This window comes from Lepisma saccharinum, chromosome 21 (assembly GCF_977018435.1).
Source record: "Lepisma saccharinum chromosome 21, izLepSacc3.1, whole genome shotgun sequence".
NCBI classification, from domain to species: domain Eukaryota; kingdom Metazoa; phylum Arthropoda; class Insecta; order Zygentoma; family Lepismatidae; genus Lepisma; species Lepisma saccharinum.
Genome location: NC_139249.1, coordinates 62,284,150 through 62,305,466, shown reverse-complemented (window position 1 = coordinate 62,305,466; position 21,317 = coordinate 62,284,150). Strand labels below are relative to the sequence as shown.

General features: G+C 40.6%; 1 protein-coding gene across 1 annotated transcript; it reads right to left on the bottom strand.

Moving 5' to 3' along the window:
- Positions 1 to 5,551: 5,551 nt before the first annotated feature.
- On the bottom strand, positions 5,552 to 10,498 carry LOC146004214 (uncharacterized). Its single transcript, XM_083142885.1, has one exon. The coding sequence runs from the start codon at positions 10,496 to 10,498 to the stop codon at positions 5,552 to 5,554; it is 4,947 nt and encodes a 1,648-aa protein (XP_082999011.1).
- Between the last annotated feature and the right edge of the window lie 10,819 nt (positions 10,499 to 21,317).

The window sequence follows — 21,317 nt, the reverse complement described above, 5'->3', positions numbered from 1 at the left end:
AGGGTCTGTACCCCCTTTATTGGCATCCTTAGATTATAACTTAGATTAGTTTGTTATTAATAACTAAATTCACACGGGATCTTTAGAAAAGCTTTTGCCTCGGTCCCGTGTTCGATCAGTGATACGAACATCAAACGACAAACTTTGATCCAGGGAAAAATGTCTTCCGTCAACCATTGCTTTAAAGAGATATATTCCAGGAAGAAAACTGAGGGCAGAAGTTTATCAAGACACACTTGAGATGCTGTATCTCAGACAAAAAAAATAAAAACAACCTAATTAACTAACTAACTAGCTGAAGCATTCCACCGAATAACGCTGTATGGCACATTTCAGTGAATGCGAGAAAAACGGATAAAACCTGTTGTATGTTACTGGACTACAGCAGAAACACCATAAAACCATATGCAAACACAGTAGCAATCTTTGGGCAACATCCGATCTTATGACTGGCCAGCTTGTAGCCTGTATAGGCAGGGCCGCAGCATGATTTTACTGGTAACTCTGCACATTCCCAAAGTGTCATACGGCGTTCTTCGGAGGGCTGCTTCAACTCTTTCTCCACTTTTGAATTTTCGGAGGAAGTAGAATTTGTGGTGAATCTTTGTATCGTAAGTATTAGGAGCTGATTAATTATTATTACTTTTTTTACAATTCCGGAGGTTTTTTTCCCACTCAGTTATCTTTATATTATGGAAAGAAATTAGATTAATTTGAAACAGTAATTATACATTTTTTTTAAAAAATATTAGAGTGCATATTGATAAACATTTTATGAGTACATAACGTTATAAACACACTCTCATACCATATATATACCTTATCTTTATAAAACGACTAAAATACACAAGTGGACAAAAATATGATATAATCTCACACAAGCTTACGACATACGTTCGTGTATATGCGTGTGTGCAACAGAGACAATATGCTCCAACCAATGGTCTGGGTTGTAGCATCAGTAGTGTAATAGAATTTCTTTAGACAAAAAATGAGTTCCTCTTTCGTGTAAATGTAGCAACTGTGCAGTGGCTCCGTCTAGTTCGCTGCTCTTTTTGACACCAGGTGTCAGGTTGCTGCAAGGAAATGAAATTCGACCAAGTAGACGAATAGAGGTGCTCAAGTTCCAAATATTCAACAAACGCCTGTCTGCTGCTTTAAATGGTCATTTGATTAGTTAGCTCGCACCACGTGACCATACACCACACATTACACCGCTCCAGAACGTGGTGCAAACGGTGCAGACACAAAACACACTACTTGACACCAAATGAATGAAGTAGACGAGTAGGTGTTGCACCGTGTAACCAACTAGACGCGCGAGTGCAGAGAGAGTGAACAAGTGCACCGAACTGGACGGTGCTACTACTATACGCAAAATGTACCACCACACCGAACTCCCTTCTCGAAAGTATGAAAACAACGGCTATAGGACTCGATACACTGACCAAGCGTCGCCGCTTGTCTTGCCCTCAAATAGCTATTTTACCACGGAGTTTTTTTTTAAACCTTCAAAAGCAAAACATTTGACAGAACAGGCAAAATGAGAATCTGAATTTGAGATTATTAAATGAAAATAATAATCTGATGCGACATTCTGCCTGCGGAACTTATGTACGATCTCCAGTTAAGAGATATAACAACTGAAAGTGTCCACCACCATATTCAATCAATTTGTTTCGAGCAATTTGAACCTCAAGACGTGAGATTAAATCAGCAGGAAAAGACTTATTCATTTTGTATATATGTGTCCATCATTTCGGAGCTAGCAAAGATGTTCAGTTCGACTCTTGAACCTGAGAAGGAGGACAGCAGCCTCAAGGGGGAGGGGAGGGGTCGCCCGATGAAGTAGTCTATACCCAGTCCCAGCTACCTGTAGAGCAGGGCCGCGCATATCGGCAGAGGAGGAGGAAGAAAATCGAGTGGTCGGAGCGCAGCATTGCCAACTGTACGGTCCTGGCCGTACATATACGAAAATTTCATGGCATGTACGGACTTACGGTCCAGACTTTAGTCCGTAAGCTAAATGCACGGCTTGTCAGTTTTATCCCTAATATTTATCTAACCAATCGTACGGACCTGGAGACAAAAATACGGTCCGTTTGCCATGTGCGTTCGGTATTATCATTTTCAAAAAGTTTGCAACGCTTACGGAGAGAGCGGGTAACTCCCGTCGCCCATTATACAATCGCCTTTCTCTCACTCTTCATTGGTGGAGCCGTCTCGCGTCACTACTCGCGCAGAGACTTGTTCTCGTTCGCCTGGTCTACAGTTAGCTGGTACGGAGTTTAGTGCCATTTAAGTCCCATGTTCGCCTCTTTTCGGAACTTGGAGAGAGTCGTGTAGCTGAGCGATGCTCGCTGAGCAAGATTTTCGCTCCTTGAGCAGACAAATCATTTCTTGACGCTGTGTGCTCATTGACTAAAATATCAGCACCTTTGAGTAATCTGTGATCAATATGGCTGCGTCGAGTGGACAACATTTCAGAGATTTTGAAATGCTGTTAATTATGTAAATGGTTGATGTGGACAAAGCTGTCGAAATGTTCTGTTTCACACCCTTGCACAATTTCTCAAAACTTCGGTGTATATTCGGTAAAACAACACTTTCATTTAAATACATTTATAGAAAGTGGAAAATTTTATTACCTTCTGTTACCTGAACATTCTCCGTAATTACGCTATATCGCAAATCGTTTATCGCAAATACTTCTTCGCCAATTTTTCTCTTCTTACTCTTTCACTCGCGAGATCGAAACATAAAAATTATATATTCTGTGGCTTAAACCTGTACTGAGCAAGGTTCAAGCTTATTCAGGGAGCAAGTGAGCAGCGCTCGTCGAGCAATGCTTCTTTGGCCGTCAAATAGCTGAGCGTTCAGATACTCGACCCTCCGTTGGATAGCGAACGATAAGTGAGGGCCTTGCATAACTAACCAAACACATTTCACTCAGCAAATTTTAATTGTACATCTCACTCACCTCCCATTGATCCACAGGAACGACTGTCCAGGTCAGAAGGTGATTGATTGATTGATTGAGTTGGTGTTATAAGTCCACTTTATGCACAGTAAGGTTAATCGGGACTAGACCTACAGTTTAAAGTGGAATCCGAACGACTATGTGCCTCCACCGGGTATCGAACCCGGGACCCTTTCTTATGATATGATATGATATGATATTATATTTATTGATATTGATACGAGCCCTTCGGCTGTGCGTATCTTACAATATTGTTACATAAACACCCCGACCTTAAACATGCACCCCATTTATCATACATTCAGAAACATTTATAAACAGAAACATTTGGAAAATAATTACATACTATGTACATATATAAATAGCAATGTGGTCCTCTTCTTGCATTTGAGATTGTTCATTTTCACAACACTACATTACACTCTTCACCTATGCTTGAGCCCCTGTTGTTCCGTACCCTTCACTTTCACTGACTCCTTGCAGCAGTTTCCTGCGCTCCCTCCAAACTGCATGAAAATAGGAGCCCAGGGCTTTGATATTTACATTCGTTATACCACTCCTCTCCTCCCTACATATAGCCTGGATGGTCTGCTCAATGCTGTCCCTTGCACTGTCCCCCCATTTGCGTTGTCTGAGGGGTGCCGACCAAACACACTCGTGTAGGATGTGAGCCCTCGTCTCCTCTCCTCCGCATAACGTGCAGATGGCACGACCGTCCGGCCCCTTGAGTTTGTGTTGCCTCCACCCCCCTAGCAGGAACCAGGCGAATCCACGTCTTTGCTGGTACGTACACGTATCAATATATCGTTTTCTTCCCCATTCCACCCACACCCCTGGCGGTTGTGCGGCGACGAGCGTTACCTTCTCCCTACATTCTGCCATGATGTCTTGCCTGCTACCGTCCACCAACCTCTCCCTTATGATTTGCAACATCCCAGTTTCGCACCTCCCGCCCCTCACCTCTTCCCACAGTTCCCCCAGACCCATTCTGTACAAGTCGTCCTTAATTCCACTTGCCCAGTGGCGTGCGAACCCTTCCTCAATCTGAACTCGCAGACACTGTTCTTTCAGTGAGTCTCCGGCCCCTTGTTCCAGCTTCATCCAGTACTTGAAACATCTCATCCTCGCTTCGACATCCTCCCTATGTTTTCCCATATCCCTCAGGACGCCACACGTGCTTGCACTCGTGCTGGTTCCCAGTATTTGTTTTAAAAACCGCGCTTGTATCTGATTTGCTACTCGCCCCCCTACCCTCCCCCATAGTTCCGCGCCGTAAAATAGGGTTGCTTTCACCGTTGCTTCATAAATTTGGTCCAGCAATCTCACACTGACTGTAGGGACTTTCCGTTGCAGTCGCTCTACCTTGCCCAGCCCATAACAAGCTTTTCCCTTTCTGCCTTCGATGTGCTTTGTCCACTCCCCTGCCATACTCAGCGTGATGCCTAGATAGGTGAAACGTTTGACCCTTTCAAGCTCGGAATCCCCATAGGTCCACCGCTCCTTTGCTGCGAAAACATAACCTTTCTTGAACGCCATTATTTTAGTTTTTCGTGTATTTACCTTCAACTTCCATGTTGTGCAATATTGTTTAAGTCTGTTCAATCCCCGCTGTAACCCCTGTACTTCGTTTGATATTAAAACGAGATCATCCGCATAGAGAAGGATTGGTATCGGTGTCCCGACTATCTCCGGTGTTTCAGCTCCTTCTTCTCCCACGAAGCTAGCAACGTCATTAATAAAAAGAATGAAAAGTAAAGGTGAAAGTATGCATCCCTGCTTGACGCCTACCGTGCTCTCGTGATGCCCACATTTGACACAAAATTTGACCCCTCTGTACATATTCATTAGCGTATTAATCATTCTAGCCGATACCCCCATGTCCCATAACTTCCCCCACAGCATTTGCCTATTGATAGAGTCAAACGCCTTTTCAAAATCAACAAAACAACAATATAATTTTCCCCTTTTCTCGTTTAACTTGCTTTGGATCAATGTGTTCAGGACAAAAACATTATCTATAGTGCTATTATTGGACCTGAAACCAGCCTGCAGGGGGGTCAGTTTATCAAAAATATCGGCCCATTTTCTCAATCTGTTGTACAGAATACTACAATATACTTTCCCTAACACGGGCAGGAGAGAAATACCTCTGTAATTATTAGTGTCATTTACATCCCCTTTCCCCTTGTAAAGAGGACAAATAACGCTCGTTTTCCATATTTTTGGGAAGGTTCCACTATTGAATATGTTGCGGTTCTTATTTAAACACTGGACTGATTATACACTATTTAATGTACACTGACACTGGACTACATTGGAATGGAGTCGACCACCGTGTAGCAATGTCTCTCGCTGTTCTCTCGTACAGTGCGGGTATTTCCCGATATGTACCACGCCCTGCACAGTCTCCGAAGCAGAGTCTGCACTGTCCTGCCACCTAGTGGCGACAAGTATAATGAATACTTAAGATACACAAATTGTCACACATTGATAACACAAATAATAATACATACACTAATCTATCCCAAACATAGTCCCCCCTCTTGATCGAGTCGATCAACAAAAGTACAACTAATGATCTATTGGAAGAGGCACTAGTTTGTTAACTGGACGTTTATAGGTTGAAGATGAAGTGCGAACAGTTGCAACACGCACTAGTCCATCCGCACCAGGATGCACTTGTTCAACTATAGCAAGTTTCCATGTAAGTGGAGGTAGGTGATCTTCCTTCACTAAAACCACTGTTCCTGGTTCCAAATTCTTCTTTTGGGTGTTCCACTTGGTCCTCTGCTGCAGGGAATGCAAGTAGTCCTTTGACCAACGGTCCCATAGTTGTTGGTACATCTGCTGCAATTTCTGCCATCTGGATAAACTGGATTCTTTGATGTTAGTTAGACTAGGCTCAGGAAAACTAGTTAGGGGTGCACCAATAAGGAAATGGCCAGGGGTTATAAAACTGGGATCTGTAGGGTCATGTGACAATACTGTGAGGGGCCTTGAGTTAAGACAGGCTTCAATTTGAACTAAGAGTGTTTCAAGTTCTTCGAAAGTGAGAGCAGAGTTCCCTACGATTCTCCTCAGGTGATGCTTCATGGACTTCACTCCTGCTTCACAAAGTCCAGCCATATTTGGGCTATTGGGTGGTAGAAAATGCCATTTGAATCCTTCCTGAGCTGCATGGTCTTCTAAAGACTTGTTGAAGTCTGATGATTGGAATAAATTCTTCAAGTCTTGTAACTCACGATTGGCACCTACGAAATTTCTTCCGTTGTCGCTGTACAAGTTCAGACATTTTCCTCTGCGTGCCGTAAATCTTCGCAAAGCAGCAATGAATGACTTGGTGCTGAGATCTCCGACCAATTCTAGGTGTATAGCCTTGGTGGCAAAGCATACAAATACTGCTACATATGCTTTCAACCTTGATTTGCTTCTGGTGATTGACGGCTTGATGATAACTGGTCCAGCGTAATCAACTCCAGTGTTTAGAAATGGTCTAGTGGACTGTATTCTGGATGGTGGTAATTGTCCCATGAGTTGGTTGGAAATAGATGCTCTTAATTTGAAACAAATGAGGCACTTGTGCAGAATAGCTCTGACCACTTGTCTGGCTCTTGGTATCCAGTACTCCTGTCGTAATGAAGATATAAGGAGTTGCGGTCCTGCATGTAATAGCCTGTGGTGTTCTGAAAGAATGATCAATTCAGTTAAATGATGCTTTGGTGGCAATATGCTTTGATGTTTGCTATCATATGGTAGCTGCGAGTGTCTAAGTCTTCCTCCAACTCTGAGTACTTGCTTGTCATCTAGGAAAGGATGCAAGTCTGAAAGTTGACTATCCTTTGACACCTGACTGTTAGAAGACAATTCTCTTATTTCCTTGCCATAAACTTCGTGTTGCATGCTTCTAATGCAAGTATGTAACGCTGATCTTAAGTCACTTGCTGACAATGATCCTATGTGTTTCTCTTGTTTGTTCTTCGCATTGTGTAGAAATCTCAAACAATATGCAATCACTCTTTGAAGTTTCAATAACGACGAAAATCTGCTGATAAATTCTATTGTTGGTGCATTTGTGACTAGACTTACTGTAGTTGTTCTTTGTTCTTCAAGTTCGTCGAGTTCGAAGTCATCATCCCTTGACGATGTTGGACTCGAAGGCCATGCTGTTGCTGGAAGTGATAGCCAATCAGGGCCATGAAACCACATTTGAGAGGTGTGTAGTGAGTCTACATTTGTCCCTCTGCTGATTAAATCTGCGGGGTTCTGTGCTGACACTACATGTTTCCAGTACTGAGGCTTAGTACATTCTTGAATTTGTGAAACTCTATTCGCTACAAAGGTTTTCCATCGTCTTGCAGGTGATGCAAGCCACGCCAGTACGATCTTCGAATCGGTCCATAGATTGACTCTACTGACTTCCAATTGTAGTAGTTGTAACACCTTGTGTGTTAGTTTCGCCAGCAACAAAGCAGCGCACAATTCAAGACGAGGAAGAGTGATCCTTCTTATAGGTGCCACGCGCGAACGTGAACAAAGTAAATGTACAGTGGTTTCACCATTTTCATTTGTTGATCTAAGATACAAACAACAGCCATATGCAACTTGCGATGCATCTGAAAATCCGTGGAGTTGAATGTCAACCACTTTTCCTTGAACTAGCACAAATCTGTTAACTTGTATCTGATTAATGTTTGGTAACTGTTGAGACAAACGTTTCCACTCCATGTTGAGCTTATCTGGTAACTTATCGTCCCATTCCATGTTATAGAACCATAATTGTTGTAGAAATATCTTGTAAGAAATTACTATTGGACTCACTAGTCCCAAAGGATCAAAGATTGATGCGACAATAGAGGCTACTTGTCGTTTAGTGATGTTGTCTTCATAACATGACACTATCTCCTTGTTATTTGCTTGCAATTTATCGGTGACTGGATCCCATGTGAGGCCTAAAGCTGTAACGTTTGCTCCCTTGTCAAACTGAAATGGTAGTTGCATTTCTCTATGAGTAGCTGGTACTGCTTCAAGAAGTTCTGGATGATTAGAACACCATTTCTTCAAAGTGAATCCTGCTGAATTCAGTAAATCGATTAGTTCTCCTTGCAATTGTCTAGCTTCTTCAATACTGTTAGCTCCAGTGAGGAGGTCATCAACGTAAACATCTCGTTGTAAAACTTTGGATGAATTCGGAAACTTGGTTGCTTCCTCTTCAGCTAACTGCTGCAATGTTTTGGTCGCCAAAAATGGTGATGATGCCAAACCAAATGTGACTCTTGTGAGCTCGAACGTTTGTACTGGCATATCTGTAGATTTTCTCCAAAGTATGCGTTGAGACTTAGTGTCATCTGGATGAATCAGGATTTGTCTGAACATCTTCTCGGCGTCTGCCGTAAATACAACCTTGTGCGTTCTGAAGCGAAGAGCTATAGACTGAAGATCGGCATGTGTGGTTGGACCGACCATCAGTATATCGTTTAATGAGACTCTATTTGTTGTTTTTGCTGATGCATCAAAAACAATTCTGGTTTTCGTGCTGCTGCTGCTAGGTTTGAATACTGGATGATGTGGTAAATAGTATGACACGTCATCAGCTTCATTTGGATCTGATTGTACTGGCTTCATGTGTCCCAACATTTCATACTCGTCGATTATTCTGCCGTACTCCTCTTTCAACTCTGGTTGTTGTTGAAACCTCTTCTCTAACTGATGTAATCTGAATAATGCCTGGTTGTATGAATTTCCTAGCTCTATATGATCTGATCGAAATGGGAGACGAACAATGAAACGCCCTGTTTCGTCTCTGGTGGTGTGTTGATCGAAGTGGTTTTCACAAGTTACTTCTTCAGCTGTTTTTGGTTTCGAGTACATTTCCTCCAAATCGAAAAAACGCCGTAATTGAGAATCCAAATTATCCTCCATGCGTACAAAACATGCTACTGTGGGTGTACTAGGTTGTACAGGCTGTTCCATCCGACCAGCTAAAATCCAACCTAATTCAGTATTTTGAAGAACTGGATAGTTTTCATCTCTTGTTTGTCTTTCAGGAAGAAGTAAGTGCAAGTAAAGTTCCGATCCAATTAGTAGATCTATCCCTTCTGGTTTGTAGAAATCTGGATCTGCTAACTCAATGTCGGTTGGTAGGTTCCAATGTTCATGATGAATAACTTGAGAAGGTACGTTCCCTGTGATGCGTGGGAGTATCAGACAAGTAAGTGAAGTCTGGAAGTCTGACATTCTTGAGCGCAGCTGAATGTCTACACTGTGCTTGGCTTCCGATGAAACATTATTGATTCCTCTGATTGGAATATGATTTTTCTGCTTTCGCAACTGTAGTCTCTGAACAAGATCTTCCTTGATGAAATTTGACTGAGACCCACTGTCCAGGAGAGCTCTACATGTATGTGGCTGTCCTCTAGAATCGATGACTTCTACTAAAGCTGTTGATAGCAGAACGTGTGATCTTGGTTTACTCTTAAATGTGCAGTATGAAGATTGTACTGAAGTTGTCCTTGCAGCTTCATTCCTCGTGTCTGGTGAGTCATTCCTTGGTTGGTCTTGCCTTAGAGGACCTCCTCGTTTACCGCCTTCGTCTGGATGCAACAGTGAATTGTGTTTCAATCCACAGCGCCTACAATTACCTGAAGTACAGTTTCTTAAATTATGATTCGATCTGAGGCAATTGTAACAAAGTTTGTTGTTGCGCACACACTCTTGTTTCTGCTTCAGACTTGCGCCTGCAAAAGACTTGCATGAATATAAGGAATGTGCTAATTTACAGAAATAGCATTGCGTATTTGTAGTTGTCAGGTAAGAATTTGACTGACGGATGTGTTTCTGTTTAGGGCTAACCTTGTGTTCATTAACATTTTTGTTTACGTGAACAGACTTCATTGATTCCAAAGCTTGACATTTTTGTTCTAGAAAGGTGAACAGTTCCTTCAGTGTAGGGAACGACTGATCGGTATGGCTTAATTCCCATTCCCTTCTTGTGTGAGAATCAAGTTGAGCCAAAAAATGATGTATCAAAATAACATCTTCTAACGGTGTTTGTAATTCAAGGGCTCGAAGAGCATTTAAGTTACTGGTGACATCATTGATGAACTGACGTAATTCTGTGGCATTTTCCTTATTAATTGCGTTCACATGCAAGATGTTATTGACATGACTTGCTGCTATCAGTCGTTTATTCTCATACCTATCTTTTAACAATTGCCATGCAATATCGTAATTTGAATCAGTCATGGGCAAAGTATCTATAAGTGTTCTTGCTTCAGATTCCAATGATGAACGCAAGTAGTGAAATTTCTGTATTTTAGGAATATTGTCATTTGTGTGAACCATAGCCTGAAATGCATCTGAATATGCTAACCAATCCTGATAATTACCGTGAAACGTGGGTAAAGATACCGTGGGTAATTTGATGTGCTTGGTGCCTAATGATGAAGCATTGTTTACAACATCCGATCCATCTGTAGGTGCAGCTTGTGCTTGTTTATGTTTCTCTATAATGGATTCCATTTTACCCCGTACCTTGTAGTAAACTTCTTCAAAATCCTCCCTGTGAGGTTCATGATTCTCGTTTATATCTTCTACTTCTAAACGTGTTTAAACTTCATCATATTTTTCCCACAAAGGTGTTAAATTCTGTAAACGGACCCTTACTTCTTGAACTTCCCCCGTATCTTCAAAGGAATTAACAAATGCTTGTGTTCGTGTTAACTGGCCCCTAAATCCAGCTCTCTTGCGTATCAACACTCTTTTCTCTTCTTCATCCATCGCGAAGGAAAGAGGGCAAGATGTGTAGGAAATAGTACGTGAGGAAAGAGTAAACAAAATATGGTGCGAGCCTAGCTAACTACTGACCTTGACCTGAAGCTTCCCTGGGTGTTGGCGATGACGTCACTTCAGCCGACAGCAGGATACTGTAGTGGAGGCTTGAAACTGTCCAAATTTATGATACTCAGTCCCGTGATGAGTTATCGTAGCAGATAACTTATTGTCCACTGAATACAACCGTGTATAATTCGGTCTTATAACAAAACACTCGACGTACGCACGATATAACAATACGGAATGTCTGTTCAAACCACACGCGTAACGGTTGTGATTGAAAATTACACGTAATACGTAATAAGTACTGTGACACAGAAAGTTCTACGATTGAGCACATAACATGCAACCATATATTGACGTAAGTACGAATGTCAGTACACATCTGTAACTGGAACACTGCATACAAAGTCACTTCGATACCGCGCGAAAGCACTCGTTCTTTCCATGGCGGGCGAGTTGAGACGTTTGTTCTGATGCGTAACACGTCATATCTCACAGAGATTGGTAAACTAATCCGGCCCGGAGGACCATAAAATGTTGCGGTTCTTATTTAAACACTGGACTGATTATACACTATTTAATGTACACTGACACTGGACTACATTGGAATGGAGTCGACCACCGTGTAGCAATGTCTCTCGCTGTTCTCTCGTACAGTGCGGGTATTTCCCGATATGTACCACGCCCTGCACAGTCTCCGAAGCAGAGTCTGCACTGTCCTGCCACCTAGTGGCGACAAGTATAATGAATACTTAAGATACACAAATTGTCACACATTGATAACACAAATAATAATACATACACTAATCTATCCCAAACAGAATATGTTGTCGAGCAGAGACCTTCCCGTTTCTGCCAATCGCTCGTTACAATTCAGCACCTTCACGAGATTTGGTCCGATTCCATCGATACCCGCCGCCTTGCCGGTCTTCAGCGAGCGAACAGCCGCATCATATTCCAGCCTCGACACACTTTCGTCAAGGATTGGAACAAAAGTACCCAGGAACCTGCCCTCGTTTGGAATAGCCCCTGACCCCCCTCCCCTTCCAGCAGCTTGAGAAAATGATCCTCCCAGCTCCGTGCAGAGATACTGCCTATTGTATACCGACTCCCTTGCAGGTTGCGAATAATCCGCCACAAGTTCCTCGTATCCCGGCCCTGGATGGCCTCTTGAAGAGCCCTCACTTTCCTCTCCCCCCACTTCTCCCTCTCCCTTTCCAAAACTTGCGCGTAACGCCGGCGTTCTGCTAAGTAATTTAATCTAGAATGCTCAAAATCATCCCACTGACGTCGTCAGTGAACCACCCCAGGACAAAATATCGTTAGTCCGTAACGAAGCACTTCGAAACTTCGAATTCACCGGGCAGGTTATAGTGTATATACAACCTAAAACTCATAAAACAAAGACAACAAGAAAATATGAGCCCACAAATCCAAAGTTAATATATTATAGTTGAAAGGCTCATGCTCATATCTATGCACAGAGGGCTCCACATCTGGATATATATACAAAGTTCGCCCATAAAAAGAAAACCAAATTTTTTTTAGGAACGAAAACAAGTAATTATCTTCAAATGACTTTATCACCTTTAAAATAATCAGCAGAGGAGGCAATACACTTTGACCAGAGTTTGTACAGGTCTTGGAAACACTGTTGATAGTCATTGACAGTAAGTGTTTGCAAAATACGCGTAACATTTAATTTAATGTCCGCGACGTCGTCAAATCTTTGCTCTTTCATAGCCATCTTACGCTTGGGAAGAAGGAAAAAATCAGCATGAGAATATGTCCGGAGAATATGGAGGGTGATTGATCACTGTCATTGAATGCTTAGCAAGGTATTGTTGTACAAACATTATCATGTAATAGAAACCATTGGCCAGAATCGCAGAGGTCCTTCCAAACACGCATCATCCTGTTTCTGAGTCGACCAAGCACTTCCTTGTAATACCACTGATTGATTGTTTGGTGACAAATTTATGGTGGATCAGTCCTTGAGAATCAAAAAATGCGATCTGCAGCACCTTTGTCTTCGATTTCGACATCCGTGCTTATTTTCTTTACGGCCGAAAACTGTCCTTCCCATTGCGTACTCTGTCTTTTTGTTTCGGAGTCATATTGTAAACACTAGGTTTCATATCACCATACATGGCCGTATCATCTGTAACGTTTCGGTAATCGATTTACCCAATTTGTAACAAAACTTTATGCTGTAACGTTATTCCATCTTGGTGCGCGTATTTTGTACGGCCCCTGCACACGACCTGCATCTGATGCACGCTTGCCCCGATGTCGACAGCCTGTAACAGGATGAAACGTGCACTGACGGTAAGTTTAGATATAGCTCTTTGCAGTGTTGCCAGAATATTATACCTTCTTATTTGGTTTGATTCTTTTTTTTTTTTTTTTTTTTTAAAGTTCGGTTTCTTTATGGGCGGATCTTGTATGTATTCTAGTTCCTGTCCTCTATATTATACCTTTTATAAATACACTTATTCTTATAATATGCGTCTGTCAAAAATGAAGTTACATTGCATCAACGATGGCTACAAATACAGATAGTTACTCCAAGCTAATTAAAATACCCCCACGAATTGACCGGGAATCCAACCCAGAACTTTTGAATTCCTCATTGTCTTCTTTTGAGGAGACATTGTTTAAAAATGTAAAGTACTCCCCTGTGCTTTGCACCACGCCATGAAGTCGTATAAGGGGTGTGGGGTTAGCCCCCCCCATTCTTGATCTTGGCCGAGCTGGGGGTGGTGTGATCAGCACCACGTCCCTGGCCGCCTTTACCCCCCAGAATTTCCTCCAGGTACCCGCTTTTTACGACGCTGGGTGGGCGCCGAAACTGCTTGAACCGGTTGAAAAAGTCCCTGTTCTTCCCCGCCGAGGATCGAACCCGGGTATCTCGCATGATAGTCAGACATTGTTTAAAGCAAAGTATTTTAAAAAAATCCAAGTTCATGTGGTATTAAAAATTCTAGACAAGAGTCCGTAAGGCATGGATACATTTTGAAAACATTGTCGGAAAATTTGGCAATTGACAAGGAAGTAGGATACATTTTTCTACTGACTATAGTGGATAGTTTGCATAGTTTACAATGAGACTAAATGCATCAATTAACATTTATAGTTTCGGAGGTATTGATAGTAAATCAGATGTGAAGCCAGATGGATGAATATACAATGGTGCAGATACTGCGTAAATCATGTATATCTATACTATCTACACGCAATATAGGTGTGCACAGACCCTCTGATTAAGGGGGGCAAAGTTTGTATTGTAGTGAAATTATAAGGAATCCATAAAATATTCAACATGGTAAAACTCATTAAATGAATTCACAAAAGTAAATTTGGAAATACCAGGTAAATTTACAAGATGATTTGCTAAACATAATTATTACAGGATCAGAACCCAGACAATGTTTCTTATTGTACAATCAATATCTTAAAACTTGCACGAGTATACACTGTGCGAATTAAGCTTTTTGCTTTGGGGGAAAGGCCCACTCAGTGGCAAATTTATGATTTCATTTTGGGAAGAAGGTTTATTAGGGTTTAAGCAAATGTGTACATGTTACCATTCAGTAATCTAAACTATTGCCTTGCGGCACTTCAGAATTTGGTTCTAATCTAGGTGATTAGATCTTATGATAGCGCTCGCATGTACGTAATGTAGAAACTTACCCAACTCAGAACCCTCTGTAGCCTGTTTTAGGCATCGTAGAACTCTGAAATTTGGTGAATACACTATGCAGACCATGGGGAAGAGGATGGCGATAAAAATGTTCAATTTTCCGCCACCAGGTTTAAATGTGGCGCTGTACTTTCATGATGGGTTGTACAAATAATCACGTTAAGTGATTTAGCTGAGTTATTAATTAGAAAGACATTTGTTAGTGGCTGGAAGTTGCGAGAAAATAATCTCTCGTTTATTGCAAGATTGATAGGTAAAGGCAAATACATAACCAATTGGAGCAGTTTACGTCATTATTGCAACCAATCATGGAAGTACAGCGCCACATTTCAACCTGGTGGCGGAAAAGTGAACTTTTTTATTGCCATCATCTTCCCCGTGGTCTGCATAGTGGATTCACAAAATTTCAGAGTTCTACGATGCCTCAAACAGGCTACAGAGGGCTCTGAGTTGGGTAACTTTAATTCTGGCCACCCGGTACATTCTAAGAAAACACAAACTCCTAAACAAAAAGAGCTATCGAACTTCTAACACCGAACACTTGAATAAAGTTATATTGCCAAGTTTAATATAATCTACGTACGTACATACAAGTTCTTTGTGAACACCTCAATACTTGTAAAATATCAGCACTATGCCATGAAAACTTAAGTGGAGAACAGCTTGCTGTTGCCTCATATCGGTAAAGTTAGTCAATTTCAAAATGGTGTCCTTTAATCCACACGGCTGCATCCTTTTTGGCAGGGAATGTTTTGATGACTGGATCATTCATCAATGGACATGAATGATTTTGTTTGCTTCTTACAGTTAAGAAATGGTATAGTATGATTTCAATCCCATTTTATTTTAAGGGGATTAAACATTCCTGGCAGAGATAAAGATAAAATGATACAAAAATTCAGAGAGTGGGCAAGAAAGGTTTTATTTCAAGATGCTACGTCAACCCAGGTTAAGCTATTTGACACACCTCCTTTGTTTTGGAGCCCTTTTGTTTATTCTCTGCATATTTCTAAGCGCGAGGTACTACACATGAGACGAGTGTTTGAGGGCGACCGCTGCTTTACAAATTGAGGCGTCTGGGTGAACGTAAATATCAGTGATCTTTGCAATCTAAACAAATCAGTGTAAGGTGCAGCCAAAGGAGAAGCTCCACAAGGAAAGTGGATGCGAGATTATGCAGGACGTTGCGCGTTGATGTGGTCAAAATCAGAAAACTTTCTGGTGGATATTATGTTAATACAAAGCAGGCTAGTTTTATAATTCGTTAAGATCTGTTGGTTCACTTGTCAAGTGTTAATTACAATGATAAAATGATAAATACCTGGGATGGAAATTTAATAGTGTCAACTAATGATTCTCAAATGAGAAACTAACCAGAAGGGAAATACACAACTACAAAAGAAGAGGAACAGCTAAACTTGAACTCTTTAAACGCTAACTGAAAATTTTCAAATCGTCTTTTACACTTTCAGCGGCAAAAACATGGAATGAACTTCCGCCCTCCATTACCTCCCTCCCCAGTCCTAACAAATTTAAGAATAAACTAAAGAATTTTCTGTTAGATGAGCAATATCTCTGTTCAAGCTCCAACGAGTAACACTAAACAAGACAGTATACAAGGTGTACCAAAAGTCCCATTGCCCCCCCCCCCCCTTTGAATTGTAGACAAACCTGCAAAATGTTATTTTAACAGCATGCTTATGATGAGAGGATGGTATACCATTAAATCAGACCAATGACCACCATTTACTCCAGAGGATCTGTGTGCACACCGCAATTTTCATTTATTATTCGCCTCCAGGTGCGATGTGAAATCCTCTGTAACATAAGATGTCAGATCTGGATTTCGGGGTGGCCATTTTAAGAGAATTCCTCAATGATGTGTTCAGGACAAATGGATTGGACAAGGATCGCCAATTTACCAGCACCTCTAAAATTGCCACCCCGAAGTCCAAATCTGACATCTTGTGATAATGCGCTATGGGGGCACATCAAACAGAAAGTCGCTCATAATCGTTATCAGACAACTGAGGATCTCAAGAAGCTGTTCGCAGTGCGTTTGTTTCCCTCACGCCAGCCATGTTACGGAGGATTTCACATCGCACCTGGAGGCGAATAATACTGTGCCATAAAAATAACTGTGCACACAGATCCTCTGGAGTAAATGGTGATCATTGGTCTGATTTAATGGTATACCATCATCCTCTCATCATACGCATGCTGTTAAAATAACATTTTGCAGGTTTATGTACAATTCAAAAGGGGGGGGGGGAGTAAGGGGACTTTTGGAACACCCTGTAGACTACAATCCAATCCTTGACAAATCTTCAACTATATTGTAATATTTACGTATGCATTGTTCTATTGTACCTCACAAAACTAGCATAATCATGTACATCAATCTCAACATCCGTGCGTGAATGTCCTGCTCAAAAATGTTTAGTATGTGTGTGTGCGTGTGCGTGAATGTGTTTTTTCTCTTTCTTTTATATGTGTTGTCTTGATTTTTTAAAATCTTGTCCTTGTTCTTTCCTTGTAACAATTTTTAATTTTTGAAATTGAATTTGAAATTTGAAATGATACAAAAGAGATACCTCTGTGAAACTTTTACACCCTTTCAATGTAGTCACCAGTATTGTGTACAACCGTTGCCAGCGATGTGGAAGTCGTAGGAGCGCCTGTTCTGTTGATGGTTCGAATGGAGCGGTCTATTGCCTGAAGAATCTCTGGAACAGGAATCTAATCAAGGTCACAGGGGCAGGAAGAGCATCTGCCAGCCCCACCGAGCTAACAAATCAGCCACAGGTTGCGCTACATGCGCTCGAGCATTGTTCTGCAAAATGATGGGAGGATTCAGCAGAAAGTGTCTCCTCTTCTTTCGCAACGCAGATCGCAGGTCATGTTCCAAAAATGAACAGTAATACTGCGCATTGTCCTGGAAGTACGGCGAGAATCACCAGAACTTTCACATTAGTGGGGTTCTGATTACACTACTTTAGACAGCCAACTCCAACGGTATTCTATTCCTCTCGTCACTGCGCATGCGCCTAGTATTGGAAGGAAGGGTCCATTTACTGGGAGGTAGGTAGCTTAAGTATCAAACTAACATGTGGTTTAAGTGAGAAGCACTGGTTCCGTTTCATAGCGTATATACAGCAGTGCTGCCACTATTAAATTTCCAACCCACGTATTATATATTTCAATGCACACGAATTTTGATATATATTATTTATTTCTTTACTATGAACAGAAATTAGAAATGTGGTGTGACGACGAGAGAACAAAGCAAATCCATAGAATATTTTTTTATTATTATTATTTCTTGCAATGACGTACAGTGGGATGCATAAGTATTGGTCGGCAAATTGTCCATGGCTACTTTCATTAATTTTTCTCTTACATTTTACGTGTTTTTGAGGAATATATTATTACGAATTCTGGAGCAAATGTTACCAAAGCTTGTTTGTCATTCTAGTTCAACTTTTGAATCTCTCATTGGGCAAAATAAAGTGCGTGAACACGGTGATGGATAATTTGCTTGGTAATAGTCATGCATGCCACTGTACACTTCCATGTTGTAGCTATTTCATAGAAATGAAATGAGATTTTTACAAACTAGAACTCTCTGTGACTGTATCATTAGCTTTGAGTTTTGTTTTAAATTCACTTAAATCAAGACTGGGGATACAGTTAAAGTGAGATCCAACTGTACCTTACCGTAACTATGATGTATTCATTGATTTGGTTTATTTTATTTCGCTTTCGTGCCACTTTTGGCTAATCTCGAAGATGAGGATGAGTGATGATATGATGAAATTGATGATGTCCCATGCCCAGGCCGGGATTTAAACGCGGGACCCCTGGCACGCTGTGCTAACCACTCCGCCACGGAGGCTGGTGGAGGACAATGTAGAGGAAGGGATAAGGAATAGGAGGAAACGTACGTTGCCTTCTCTGAAAGTATCATTCCGGCTTTTAACTGGACTGACTGAGGAAAGAAACGCTTATCGAGGTAAAATAGAAAAAGAATTGAAAACAGGAATCATTTGGAAAAGACATCAACACACAGATTACCTGGTAGTCTTACTAGATAATTTTAGATATCGCGCAACTGTTATTTCCAGACAGACAAGGAAATAATTACAGATTTATCATGTTAGAATACCTATAAGCTCGATCAAGAAAATAATTTTCTGCTATTCTCTTGGCGGTTGCGACACTTGTGAGTGTCGAAGTAAATGAAGGGCGCGGGTGTAAAACATGGTGACATTTTGATAATTTCTGAGTTCTTTAAGAAATAATATTATTAGAACCTATACTGTAGATAAATTGTTTTCGTGTTGTGTTTACCAATTTCAGAAGGCTTCACTGAATCCAATGCAAATTGTATGACATTGCAATTTCACTCGAAAATTGAATTTACTTTGTAACTCAAAAATTACCAAAGTGTCACTTACCATATTTTACACCAGAGCCCTTCAAATGAGAGATGACTTTAAGAAATATTGTAGATATGGTTCCATAAAAATATAACACGGGAATCCAAGATAGGTTCAAAGTAATATTTGATTGATTGGAAGTTTTAAGTCCACTTTATGCACAGTAAGGCTAATCGGGATTGGGACTACAGTTTAAAGTTGGACCCGAACCACTATGTGCCTCCACCGGGTATCGAACCCGGTACTCCTTGATTACAAGGCAACGACGTCATCACTGCGCCATCGGGGAAGATTCAAAGTATTGTGTCAGACAGTTCAAATGAGGTAATCTTATTCTGGTGTTGGGGATATTGTAGAAGCAAAATAGGTGAAGTGGATTGATTGTGTCAACCATTCCATTGACTAATCCAACGAGATGGATAAGGCCAATTAATTTGATCCATTGTCTGTTATCAGAGTATACGTAACATGGAAATCCTATTTTGGAACAAGCAGAGAAAACCTCCTCGCCTCTCTTGTTTTCCCTGATGCCCCACTAATCTAATCTATGAAGGAACAATGCGACGCCTGCATTAATTATTGAAAATGTCGCTCTCTGCCGATGCCTTCCCGGAAGATCCTCAGACTGGGTGGCGCTAAAAAAATCAATCACCTGACCTTGTAGATAGAGGCAGCGCCAGGAGGATGCGAAGGGCTCGCGCACCCCTTAATTTTCTTCCGCACCCCTATCATCACTCCTTTTTCAAAAACTTTGTTCAGGCGAAAACACTAACTTTTACAGTGTCATATTATGTCATGCCTAGGTTACCAGATTACAAACTTTAAAAGAGAAGGACATTTTTAGATTTCAGAAAAGATTTTGCAGAAGCGTTACAAAATATACGTGTGTGTAATTAATAATAATACTGTAATAATACTATATATATATATATATATATATATATATATATATATATATATACATACATACATACATAAATACATACATATATACATTCATACATACATACATATATAAATATTTATTTATTTATTTATTTTATTTACTTACTTAAAGTAAATACAGTGTTAAAAGACCATTTTATACTGAAACTGTGCAACAAGAAAACAAAAACGAAAACAACAAAACAAGACAATTCAAGATGGCATAGGAAAATAAAATGTTACACATATATCCTTAGCGATTGTTGGAAACTGCGTTCTGACAAGAAAATATCAATATTTACAGGCAGGTTATTATATAAGTGGGAGAGCCTATAGTAAAGAGACTCTGTAGGAGAGAGAGCCTTGTAGCGGGAATGTGAACGAGCTTTACTTTATGGGTTGACCGTGTGGGTACTCGTAGATGAAATTGGTTGACCAAAAATGCTGTTTTAATTTTGTCCTTGATGACTTTACGACTTATATATATATATATATATATATATATATATATATATATATATATAATATATATACGGTATATATATAATACACATACACATTTGTATATATAGCTGTGTGTGTTGCTCAATTCTGATGTCATGAAACTCGGGAAGCCTCGGCGTCTCGCATATTCTTACGTATTGTTAGAAACTTGCGGCTTGCTGCGACCCGCGGTAGATGTCGCAAATGCTTTGAAATCAAAACCTCAAACCGCGCGGGGAGACATCAGAAGACACCCAAACCAAAACGTCCAACTTTGTTTTTCTTTGTTGGAAGAAAAGTTTCTTGTCTTTGAGCTTGCAACTGAGAGTGTTGCATTTTCTTACTTTCAAATGTAACAAGGAAACAATATTAGGAAATATTTACAAATATACAATTTTTTTACGAATCTTGAAGCAGTTGTTTATAACCCCACCCAAAAAGAGGACAAACCCATTTTCCTGAAAACCCGCCCGGGATATTTTTAGACCCCGAAAAGGAGAACATGTGCGGGGAAAAGGAACGTCTGGTAACCCTAGTTAAGTCGCCATATTGTGCGAGGAATGTTAGATACTGAAGTAACACGACAAGCATAGATTCTACTCTGAAAGAGAAACACCATATGCTTTCATGTACTGGCGAATGTCTATATGAAGATCAGCGGCCGTTGTCTTTCTTTCGTCAGTATTGTGTTAAGAATTATTTCTGCTTTGTTTCAGCTAGTCTGTTTGTGTTTTTCAATAATTAACTATTGTACAGTGTAAGTTGTTTTATTTATTTTGCATTTTTTATAAGCGGTTTTATTCCTGCTAATTTCTCTTCCTGCTTCCTCCAAGTCGCACTGAAACAAACACTTTAGTTGTTTTCAAGATATCATATCAATCCATATTATTATTCTTTATTTTAATTTTAACTTTCTCTAAGGTTAATTTCACCTAAGTTCATTCACTTGTTTACA